Source organism: Falco naumanni, chromosome 12 (assembly GCF_017639655.2).
Source record: "Falco naumanni isolate bFalNau1 chromosome 12, bFalNau1.pat, whole genome shotgun sequence".
Taxonomy (NCBI): Eukaryota; Metazoa; Chordata; class Aves; order Falconiformes; family Falconidae; genus Falco; species Falco naumanni.
Window position 1 is genome coordinate 18578551 of NC_054065.1, and position 13022 is coordinate 18591572.

General features: G+C 36.5%; 1 protein-coding gene across 6 annotated transcripts in view; it reads right to left on the reverse strand.

Moving 5' to 3' along the window:
* Positions 1 to 898: 898 nt before the first annotated feature.
* The window catches only part of PPM1B (protein phosphatase, Mg2+/Mn2+ dependent 1B), a 61889-nt gene continuing 49765 nt past the window's right edge, over positions 899 to 13022 (reverse strand). For 4 of the 6 annotated variants that reach the window (XM_040611413.1, XM_040611411.1, XM_040611414.1 and 1 more), the window contains 2 exons: positions 10523 to 10580; positions 3563 to 4595 (listed from right to left, as the gene is read on the reverse strand). In XM_040611413.1, the coding sequence (XP_040467347.1) occupies positions 4290 to 4595; positions 10523 to 10580 (364 nt within the window). In that variant the 3' untranslated portion in view covers positions 3563 to 4289. The other 2 variants (XM_040611416.1, XM_040611415.1) reach the window with 2 other exon arrangements.

Here is a 13022-nt window from a genome sequence, read left to right on the forward strand (position 1 = left end):
CCAGTGGATGTATGAATGGAAAGTCATGCTAATTTAGAGGCAAAAAAAGGGGTCTTTGTTTTGTTGTAGCTGTGCAAACTATGGTCCTTCTCTTTGAAAAACCTATGTGCATGTGCCACTTGTACACAATAAAAGCATAAACCCTATTATTTCAGGGAGACTATCCACATGATAAAAAAGCCTACACATGTAAGTGTTCATAGAGCCCGTGGAGTACAAGCACTCTTACCAGTGGAACAGGGTATTACAACTGCAGTTCATGAGAAATGCATGCAGGGGTTACGCGGTCAAAGCAGATCCAACAAAAAAGTTCAAAGAACTTAACAGAGCTCAGACTCAAAAATTTACACGTTTTTCTTAAACACACCTACTCCATGATAACACTGCCTATTCAGACAGGTTATTGCCATGCAGTATCAATAACATGGAGGATTTAATTTTCCTTTCCCACCCAGCTAAACAACTTCATTAGTAAGTTAAAAAAAAAAAAAATCAGTAAAAAATTTAATATGAGAGTGTAAACATTAGAGAAATTTCCATCCAAAACACTGCACAAAAGCAAACCTGTATAGGTCTAACTTCAGACCTTGAAGAAGCAAGTTAACTAAGAAGTCAAGTTTAATCTGAATTTTTAGACTTTAAATGAATACCCTCCCGTAGCTGGAATAAGACTCATCCCAGCTGAACTGGGGATGGATTTGCCCTAGTAACTCTAAATGTTGTTTGTACTCTTCTGTCTCACAGAGACTTCTGGCTTATTGTGACAATGCTGCATTTGCTATAGAACACACACAAATCCATCACTAAGACACCTCATAAATCCTATTTGGTTACTTTTGTATATAGAACACCTGCACCATCCTGAAAAATCCCTCTCAAGAAAATATAAAGCATATCACACTGTTTTAGCAATCCTTTATTGAAGATAACAAGTTGGTTATGTTCACTGTATTGTATGAAACATCACAATATCATACTGGGAAGGTACTATCAGTACAGGGTTGGACCAGAGCGGACAGTCTGAACAATAAACCATTTTGCATTCTTCATTCCCTATCTTTTAACAACCCCAAAAAAACCAGTAAAGGGACAAATACCTGTTAACATCATCATTTAGAACACTTTAACTTACAAGGCTAAAATCTAATGAATAAATAAAATATACTGTGGCAATAATCCTCTCTAGACCAAAAAAATCAGATACACAGTGAATCAAAATGATTGGGAAAGCTGGCCTTCGGCACCAGTATGAAAGAGCATGTGGTTTTTACAGACTCACCATGGGGATAAAGTTACAGAAAAACACCATGAATTCCATTTCACACAAAACCAGTTGATGACTGTCATTAGCTTAAAACTACACACAAGGGCAATTACATCCTCGCTGAAACACAGTTTAAACAAATAGGAAAATGTTTACAAGGCATCCACAGCATGTAAATCATGTACAGATGGATACATTCATTGTTTCCCCTCCCCAATAGCTTTTATTTTAGATAAATACTTTACTCTTCCCCGTTTTCAGCATTTACTGGACTCATTACATGCACAACTCAAAGAAGTCAGAAAAAAGTCAAGGTTATTGCAAAAATAGAATTAAACTAAGAATCTTCAAGTACCTTACATGACAGCCACTCTGTACCATGCCCATTGCTTATAAAATGAAAGGTCGTTGAACCCATGAAAATATCTCTAATATTTTCTTAATTTAAAATAGATAATTTTAAGTGTATTTATAGTAATCTCAAAGTGATAATTTGAACTTTGAAAATAATGCAAACAATTAAAAATTATACCCATATTACACAAGACTTCTGTCCGTATTTTAAGCTGAAAAAAATCAAAAAACTATAGAAAACCACATATAGAACAAAAAAATAATCACAATTTACATTATAATAAAGGCAAAATTTCAGCATTTTTTTAAAAAACCTGCAGCTGTGAGAGATGTCAAAGCAAGTCACTACTAACTATAAATTCATCAGTTTGGTTTGTAAAGATTTTCTCTAGCAAGAGTTTAAGGGTGTGTTGTACACATGCGTAAAATTCTTACTGTTTTTAGATGCCTAGAATCTTCATATATTATTGCCAAATACACTTATCTTCAAGCAAGCAGTAGGCAACGTATCACAATTTGGACACCGCAGGGAAACCTAACGGTCTGGTAATACAGGTAAAACTGGAAAATTAAAAAAACAGAAACAAAAAACAAAACACACATCTGATAGCGTATTGCCCAATTGAAATTACTTCCAAGCCACAGAGCTGCAAAGCCTTCCAACTCGTTAAAGTGAAATAAGTAATGTCTCAATTACTTGTACTCTCTCATGCTTGCGTGTTGCACGTTTCATTTAGCCACAGTGTATCTTCAGAGTACACCTACGATCCCACGTACCTCAGGTACATTATACCAATCTGCTGAGAGAATCACTCCTTCCTTCCTTAGGGCCAAAGTTCATTACAGATGTAATCAGTATGCCTGAGGCTGGTAAAAATACTGTAGTACAGGCAATGCTAAGAGTGGCAAGATCAGAAAACACAAAAATGAACAAATGATGGAAAATTCTAATATCTTTCTGCCCATTTCACAAAATGTTGGAAATCCACCAGAATTTTTCCCTTGTATTGAAGAAAACAGATTTAAAAGTTTTTTTTCCCCCTTTCAGAATCAAAAGCATTTTAGTAGATTTGTAAGGCTACCACGGATCTTCTAGATCTCCAGCACCCTACAGGAAAAGAAGAGGAGAAATATTACTACTCACCAATACAAATGAAAACATTTTTGTTGCACTTTGGATTTCAGTGGTATAATTAAGAATACAAGCTTTAGGACAGGCTACATATTCTTTTTTTCCGTACTTGCCCACTTCCACCCACAAACATTCTCTGCTCTTCAACTTCATGAGGGAATTTACTTTTATAAAACACGAATCCAGTAAAGCTACTATAGCATAGACTTAAAAACAAGTATTAGCTAAAATTGTACTAAATCATAGCTATCAATAGATACCAATACATCTACGGACTACTTAAAAATAGCCGAAAAATACTAAGGAATTGGGCTCTTCAGGTATTCCTGGTCTGCAAGAAATTCCCAAAGGCTCTTTTTTGTTAAGGCAGTGAAATTTGTACCTATTCTGAACAAAGACATCTTCCTGCAAGTGTGATATTACGAACTGACCACTGATACAAGAATTCAATATTTAACTTATGAGCAGATTAGTTACCACCGCTGTGAATTCCCAGTATTATTACTGATCTACCCAAATGCACGTACACATCCACGGGTCTACACCAAAAGACACAGAAAAGATTTGGTAGAAAGTAAACTTAGGCAGAATAGCCAGGTTATTTATTTATATGGCTGATGTTGAACTTGATCTTGAGAAATGTTGCCCAAATAGAACATTATAGTCAATGTGACAAACCCAAAGTTACTGAAATATTTGTAGAAACGAATGAACATCTTGAGTTATATTGAGCTATGAAAAGTTTCAAGCCATGTCAGAATGGTAGCATTTCAAAGAAAGCTTAAAAGAGTCAATATGCATAGAGACATTATTCCACAGCATATTCTTTATTTTCACTTAAACACAAATTCTTAGAACTTGACACTAGGTACTATATCTAAGTACATTTTCATTTCTGGATATAAGTTATGCTACAACCTGGGAAGTAATAATACAGTCATCTAGAAAAAATTATATTTATGATGAACAGTGGATACAATCTAAATTGGAAAAAAAATCAAACACGTTTCATGAAGATTAAGTGACAACCTGAAATGTAATAGCTTTTGTAACTTAGTTGTAATATAAACTACACACAATTCAAATACAAACATGCAGTAAAAGATGCTGGGGAACAAAAAAGACTGAAAGTTTTTTTATAATTCAATTTGCACAAAAGATACAATTAAGATGTGAATTACTTTACAATTAGCAAACATATACCATCAGGATTACTATTTTAAAATGTTCTTAAAAGAAAAGGTTTGAAAATTTATTTTTGCATTAGCATGTTAGATTCCTATTGTGGGTGTCACAGGATTAAAAAAGAAATCAATCTCAAATGGGAAATGAACTGCTTGCTACACAACATAAGATGCAATTGCTATAATACACTACAGTAGTTGAACTTCTAAGGAAGAAAGAGCTTTGTATAAACAATCTGTACAAATAACTGAAGTAAAACCAAACAGACTTTAGGATAGATGTGACAAATGTTGAGATATAAACAAAGGAAAATATGCCAAGTGAAGCGAAGCGTTAAATCCGCTATGTAAAACATTATGTCTGTTTCTCACTCATCTCATTCATCCCTGAATCTTCGTTTGAGCTCTGTATTTCAGCAAGGAGATTCCCAGATTCTGTGTGGGTGTCTGGTACGGGGTCACTGGGTCCAGCAAGAGTATCTGAAGTAGATGCTGCAGCTGATTCAGCAGTGCACTCTTCTCCCTGCATCTTAGCTAGCCTGTAACTAGTCAGCATCTCTTCCAGCAGGTGGCGGTAGTTCCCCCTATGATTAATTCTCATTTGCCTGAGCGCTTCCACCAATTTTCCCTGCGTTCCACTTTCCTCGGCATCGCCAGGGTCCTTTTTTTAAGATTCAAGACCCCAAAAAAATCAGTAATTAAACTAGAATATTTTCTAACGACATTTAAAAAAAAAAAAACAAACATTTTTCCTGATTGAGAAAACATCAGCTTTGCTCTATTTTAATATAAAAGACCTTATTAGCAACATACATCTTAGAAAAGTATCATCCATCTTTGCCTACTTAATACAACATAAAGATTTAAGAAATGGTATCTATTCAAACAGCATCTTTAATAATTTAAATTTATTATGAGCCTGTCACTGTCAACATGGTACTTCCCATTAACTTCATCTTGATTCAAATTGTCTTTTGATGAACATAGCTGATATTCCCCACAACTTTGGTCAGCTGTCAGTGAGAAAATTTGAAATTTACGCTTCTTTAGCCATCAGATCAACATACTTTGTTGTGAATTTCTGCACAACCAATAGCAACACAGTTCCATGAAAAACTTCAGGGGAATGGATAACTCTACTGCTAGCAATTTAGCTGAAGCATCACATCAAAATAAACGCTCAGAGTGTTTTAGAAAACAACCCCTGATTTTTGCATGCATGATGATGCCATAAAAGAAACTAGCAGCTACCTATCAGCACCAGGAGCGGCGGTGTTTGAAAAACACGAGATGCTATTTTTGGCAGATATGTATTGCCTAGAAAAATTAATAGCTAAAACAGTTATTTAAAGTCAAATCTAACAACCTACAGCACAAAATCGAGTAAGCAGCGCCGATTAAGAAATGAAGGTCAACTCTGCAAACAACTATTTCGCCACAAGCCTCCAGCTGAAAAAAAATGGGGGTTTGTTGGGTGTTTTTTTATGTGACAAGACTCACACATCTGTTACAGTGCTCTGACACTGGTACTAGGTATTTTAACTTTCAAAGTGCTAAAGGAGAACTGCTGCTTTAAGGGAATAGTACATTTTAATTATTAATATCTAGTAAGTTACCAAGCCAGACAAATGGAACTGTATCTCTGGAAGCTGGCAGATTTTGCAATACATTAGAGGCAAAATCCAGACTGCCTTGTTCTCATGCTGACCTCATTTAATTGTCATCCAGTCCAAAAGCTTCACAAGCTACAAGTACTGCAGTCACTCATTTACAAGCTTAGTAGCAGTATTAAGACAGTATCTTGGGTTCAGTAAGATTTTGGATGTTGTAATTTTTCTTGAATAGAAGCCCCAAGACTCAATAGCACAGTTTAAGTTAAAAAGGGGACAATTTTAGCACAAAAATGAATGTTACTGCATATAATAATACCCCTCTAAGCTTACTCTATTGCTTAGACAGGTACTACTTCCACGGTGGTTTTCTGGTCTTAGTTTGAGATGTTTTGACTCCCATGTACTAGCATTTTCAGATTCAGAGAGCTCTTCAAGGGCCCAGTGAGGGGAAGCAAGTTAAAGAAGGTAGCGTTAATGTAAGACATGGGACTGGTTTAATGCCTCATGAGCACAAAGTCAGTGAAAACTCAGGGTATCAAGATAAGGCTACAGGTGTATCCTATCTCTTAGAAGTTGTGACAAAACCTCTAAAAGTTTTGAAAAAGAAGTTTTGAAAAAACTTCTAAAACAAACCAAACCATTCCTCCATCCTATCAGTTTTGCTCCGAAGCTGACATTAGCAAACATACAGCCTGAATCTCCACATTTCACAAAACTTAGATTTTTAAAAATTCTTTTTGACAGACTGAAGTGAATAGTTTTGCTGCCGTGCAACACTGCAGCGTAAAGGCAATAAGCAATATCATAGCAGCCCTGACTCCTAAACAATTCAAATGCTAGTAGGAGTCAAAGTAACAGTGGTGTTAGCATCTGATACTCAAACTCACGCCCTGCTTTGTACCAGGTTTGATGGCAGGGCTATTTTCTGCTCCCCCCGTCTCCCTCAGTGCTAGCAGACAAGAAACACCACAAACAACAGTGAGACAGAAACTGCCTCATATACTACACACTACATGTACACTGTAACACAGATTTCTCTCCAAGGATGTGTGGCTAGAACAGGTCCCTGAAAACTATGATTACTGTGCAAGTTAACTTTTGTCTTCCTTCATGTTCTAATTCACCTCAGCGCTACTGAGCATAAAAACAAGAGTAAGTTTGGGCTAGCTACATTGAACACGAGCATTCACGATTTTTACAGAAGTTCTGCTCTGTTAAATTATATATACAAAAAGGGCTACTACATATTAGGAACAGGATTTACAATGTTCAAGGGTGTAAGAATTTTGTCCATTTACATTTTTTTAAATTATCTGTAGCAGCCCCTAATCACATATTTGATTTAGCAACATGACTGGTTTCAAACACGACACTCAAAACACAGTTTTAAACAAATACCATTGACACTATTAACACAGCCACTGTAATCTTCACATTGTTCCCTGTGTTTGAGGATACACGTAGACCCAAGCAGCCTAACTGCAAAGTACCCTCCTAGTCTTCGGAATACATTAAAAAGAATGGTTGAAGAAGCAGAGCCATTAAAGAAAGAGTAATATTTTAACATGTTAATTAGAACAACAACTCAGTGGTACTGGAACATTAGTGGTAGCAACTATTTAGCTATGAAGAAGTTCTTTTAAATTCTCTTTAAAGATCTGAAAGCACCAAGTTCCAATACGTAAGATTTCTATGATTTTACTTGCACTTCTAAATGCACAAGCCACAACATCTTCAGCAGAAGTCTCTCTGCTCAAACACTGGCAATGTTGTTCTCTGTGAGCCCAAAGCAGGGCTCTCTCCAGCCCTGGATTTACAAAATACTCACACTCTACTGAGATACTTCAAAAAAAACAAACAAACCCAAAACCAAAACACAACAACATATGACTGCTATATGCTGAAGCCACACTAGTGATCTCTGAACACTGCTGTAGTAAGGAATCTTTCACTTCTCACTCTCTACATAACAACTCCTTATTTAGGCTATATGTTAAGGATTCTCAGAAAACACACATGTGAAGAATTGGAAGTTACTCTACAATCACCAGCTTGGATGACCAAAAAAAAAATGTATAAAATCCAAGCAGAACACTACCTGACATCTTGAGCTTTGTTTTTACTCAGGACTGTGATCTAGAAGAAGATACCACCTTGGGCTGATTTATATACTAAGAACTTACTTACAAACCTATTATTATCCAGTTCACGCTAACTCAGGGTAACTAGCTTAAATTGCTCAATACTAAAAAAGTATATTCTTCAGAAGGAAGTAATTCTCAATTGCAAAAGTTAAATCTGTTTGGTTTGGGTAGTTTTTGTGGGTTTTGGTGTTTTTCAAAATCATTACTCACGTGCATTAATATTTTAGTAATCACATACATTATCAATTTGTCAAGGTAAAAAGAGTGGTTCTAGCCTTATACAAAATCATCAGATAAAAATGACTGCCACAGGCAGATTTTCCAGTTAGCAACAGCAGCATTCTGCACTGTGCCCACGCTCTAACAGACACGTATGCTGTTAACTACACATGGGAAAAGATTCTCAAGTGCAAGTCAGTGCACCGTTGTTCTCTGCAGACTCAGCACCTGTGTCTGTAGCTCCTAATTTTTCATATGAAGACCCGCTCTTGCGTCACACTAGTTTAAATAGGGGCATTATTAGTTAGATTTCAGGCTCACTTGGAAATGTCATCATTGGTATGTTTCCTTCCTACCTTTGCTTCCTGTTTAAATGTGAGACGTGTAGCAACATTATCACAGTGTGTAGACATTGTGGAGAGTCTGATGTTGAGTAACTGAACACCTTCCTGCCATTTCACCCCACCTCCCCATCCCCCCAACCACTAGAGTATACAGTTCAAAAGACTAAGAGATCACCACATACATACTTGGAACCAAGTAAAACTAGCAAGGAAGTCATGTTTTCATCACATTAGAGATGTGATCCCAATTAAATTAATAAACATCAATCCACTTAAAGAACAGTAAGATAACAATTCCTGCTTGCTGGGAAAGTGCAAACAGGAATTGCAACCTTCACCTAGTGGCACATCCTTCTCTCTCACTGCTCTGTGTGAGAATCGCTTAGGATGGAAAGCAAAGGTACTGACTGGGAAATGACATCTTGCCACAAGATCAAACTAAAATTTAATCCAGTGTACTTCAAACACATCATTCAAATCATTACCAACATTTGCATTAAATACCAATAGAAGGCAAAGTTTACAAAAGTAGAGTGGAGTATACGGCTCACATCTATTAAAGAAGCCAAATTAAAAGGACTCGAAACAACTACCCAGGGATTCTAATAGCAATAAAGGTCAAAACTATTAATGGTAGTAAGGGTTACAACTATATTCTTATACGAGTAACTTGCATATTTAGTTCAGTTACTTCGTTTTATTAAATTATAATGGATGACGTACAGAAATTTCTTGGAAGTAGCCAATACCCAAAAGGCTGCTGTACTGTATGTTAGAATTTTCAGCAAGCTTGTATGACTATTGAAAGTAAATTAGGACTTCGAAAAGATGCGTCATAAATGCAACTATGGCACATGGTATTTCTAAAAAGTTACCATTAGATAAATTTTTTTCTCTTAAAAAAATGACCAAACAACTTACAAAACCTATGCTACAATTTTCAAATAAACCACTTTCACCAGTAACTTTACCCCAAAAGCAGGAACAAAACTACGGCTAAACATGAAAAGTAGCAGCAGGCTAATAGAGGTGCAGAGTTTCCTGAAGGACTAAAGAAGCTGAAAAGAGGAAACTTTTGTCTAGCTTGTTTTGGGGGTAGTGTTGCACAATTTGTTGAAAGTTAAATCAAGAATGTACACTCATCACTTTCAAACTAAAAAACAAACAAACAACAAATCCTAAAAAATAAAAATGTTAAATATACAAATAGAGAAGAAATCTCTTAACAGAACAGTGGTCCCTTCCACCTACACAAGCTTTCCAATTTAAGAGAATAAATCAAATGTAGGTAGTCAAGAGAAGATGAGAGTGGGAAAAACAAATGTGGCCGTAGTCACAATCTCAAGGCGCACAACTCATCATTTCAATGTATTTAAAGTAAAAGTTGACATCTCCCCAACACCATTTATTCTAATGACTACCTAAGGACCTTGTAGCCATCTCAGAAGAGAAAAAATGTCAAAGGATTTACTAGAAGATGAATTGTACCTTCACAGATTAGTTCACAAAATACTAGCAGTTACGCTTTTATTAGTTTTTAAGATTTCCAAAAACTTGTTTAAAAAAATATCTAGCCACATTTGATATAAACACCAGTTACTACTCTTTATGCTAAAGAACCACCTATCAGGTTTAAAGTTATAGTAAATGACAGTTTTAACATACTATTTTAAATCTGGCTTATTAGGAACTGAGCAGAAGAATGTATGTCATTTTAGGAATCAGAACTGAGGTAACCTAAAATCACTTCACACTTGCCTTAGACCACGGCACATAGGCTATTCAAAGGTAGTGTAAACTCTAAAAAGGTAGTCAATATTATTCTTGTTATCTTTTAAATTCAGTGTACCAAGGTCTTCCACACTTACAGAAGACAGCAAGAAGCATGCTTTCCATTCCTGGACTATATTTCTGGTCAATAAACATCATAGCTAGTTAAGTAATTGATATGCTGACCATAATTTTTGACAATAATAAACTATAATTTATAAAAATGCTGCACTGTTGCCTCACAGGTTTGACTGACAAAGCAGTAGTCAATTAAATGTCTGAAAAGTCTTTCAGAATTGGGTGACAGCTTGCTGTCTTTTTGAGGGTGAAATTCTGCATCAGATCCATCCAAAACAAGGTCAAAATGAACTGTATGCTACAATATTTTTTTGTGTTTATAACACTTCATTAGCAGTGATGTACATTTTTGCTTAATGTTTGACACTACTTTGATGTTCTCATTAATAAAGAGGTGTAGCAATCGAAATGGGAACTTACCCCCTCATTCTCTCTGTGTGGATTCAGCCTACTATACACAGCTTCAATAATATTACGCCTAAAAAGAGAAGTTGTAAAAAAATTAAGCACAAAGTATTTCAAAACATTGAGAACTTAAAAAGGTCTGAGCACAGTAATAGTTTCAAAGCATTTAAAAAATTTTGCCTTTAACCTGCCTCTTAAAAAAAGATGAAGACCACTCTCAGTGTCTATTCCCTTTCAATATGATGTTTGGGATTTTGCAGTACATCAGGTTTCGTAAAGACTAAGCATGGCAAAACATTTTTTTATCTCCCCCCAGTCTACCTCTTTACACCTTTGGAAGTTCCAGCCGCACAATCAGATTTTGCCAAGGGTAACGGTTAAATCTGTATTTTGCTTACTATAACAAAATTCTTCATGTTTGCTGGTTTTCTTGCTTTATTTCTGGATGTAGAACTTGAAGACAGTTGGGATACAGGTTACTACTTGCTTAAGAACTTTTGAAGCGTGGTGCCCAGAGTACACAAACCTCTGAGGTGCGTTGTCCGGTGTCTATTCACATTGAAGAAATTAAAACCTAAATACCACTAGCTAGACTTTTTTCTGGTAGTGCCATCTAAGGCCACACCTTCACAGGCAGGCAAAATAAGCACAAAAAGCTTTTTTAAAAAATAAAACCCATGGTACAAATAGACTTCTGAGAAGAAAAAAAAAGTTATGTCCCTACATCTTCACCTTGTACTAAGAACTGGGGAATGTTCAGATAAATATGATCAAAGTTATGGATAGCTTCAACAAAAAAAAACTGCTACATGAACTAAGACCCTGAAGTCTGGAAACAGCCAAGATATATATACAAATGATGCCTTACAGAATGTCAACCAACTGTTGACTCTTCCAAACAAAGAGCACAAGGGCATCAGATTAAAGACAGCAGCAAATGTCTCACAAATACATATTGATGACTCTCGATGCAACAGAACCGTCTGCCCCAGAATATTAAGGATGCTAAAAGTTTCATGAGGCTCCTTCTGAATATATTTAACTTCATGGAAGAAAACTTTTTAAGTCACTAATCACAAACTATCTCAAGATCAGGAAGCACCTCAGCTGTAAGAAGCTGAAAACAAAAAGAATAATACTGATAGGGGAAGTTTTATAGGCATCTACATTCAACTGTCCTGTGGAGAAGACACAAAACTAGAACAATCCTTGGTCCGGTCCAGTATGATGAGGCTCTTACATTCACACCATGGAAGCAAAAGCATATTCAAATCAGAAGAGTGCAGTTTTTGAATGGAATGTTGCAAGCGTGGCCACTTCTGAGACAAAGCAATAAATCAGGTAGTCTCATAATCTAGTGTCCAGAATCAGAAAATATTGTTCCAGCCATGATCCTGCATTTAAAATAGTACCTACTAAACCACTCAGAGCTCCGCGAGATGGTTTGCGGACCAGTGAACGCAAGGGATAGTGCTTCAAATCTCATGACAACTACTAACCTGCAACGCCGAAGAATGAAAAGACATTGTGCTATCATGTGTTCAAAAGCAATATACATCAATGATGAAATTGGGATTTAATCAAGACATACCACACCCAGACAAGAAGGCAGGCACAACAGATACACCTGAGAACTTGAGGCCTCAAGACACCCGTGTTAAGTAGTTTGTACTTGTTCACACACAAAGGTTTCGGGTTGTGTCTGAATGAGCTCCCAGAAGGAAGTTCCGAATTAAATTAACAGTGACACTTTCAAAAATTATGTCTGATATCAGAAGTCCTCTGAAGAACAACTTCTCCAAGGGCCTATCAGTTAAAGTCAATGCTTTACGAAGAAATCTAGAAGAGATGCACAGCTGAACTAGTATGGAATACATCAGCACTGATGGAAGATTTTCCTAGCGAAAAGAAATAATCTTTTTGCAGACACCGGAAAATGTTTTCTCCATTTTGTCCCACATTTATTGATGGTGGAATGGCATGATTTTGACCAAATGTCTGTACTGCAGAGAGCAATGGCACCTCACACCAATGTAATAGAAACCACCTAGACAGCTCAAGCAAGGCTGCCATAGAGCAACAGCCAGCCGTTGCAGAGGGTTTAAATCAGACTTACAACTCAGGCCCTGGGGAATTTCTCTGCCTTTTCAATTGAGTTTTCTTTCTTCAAGTGGTGTATTTATCCGTGCCTTCCTTTCATGGGAAAACTCAGGAGCAAGATGTTCAGTGCAAGTATTAATGCCCAAGTGACAGAGTGGCTCAGGACTTTTGTTTTCTTCAGCGACAAGTGACCATTCTTTTGGCAGCATTTGAAGTTACTGGGGGATCAGCGTCAAACAGAAGCCAGCCTTTGAAGAATAAGATTTTAAAGGATAAGACACCACCATTAAGTGCCTGCAGCAGAGTTGACACCTTTGGATCTCCAGTCTCGAAGAACAAGTCAGTAGGGACCTCTACACACGCGAGATGTTTGAAGTAAGCATACAAGACCAGTAGAAGCAGAGCTACTTTAAGG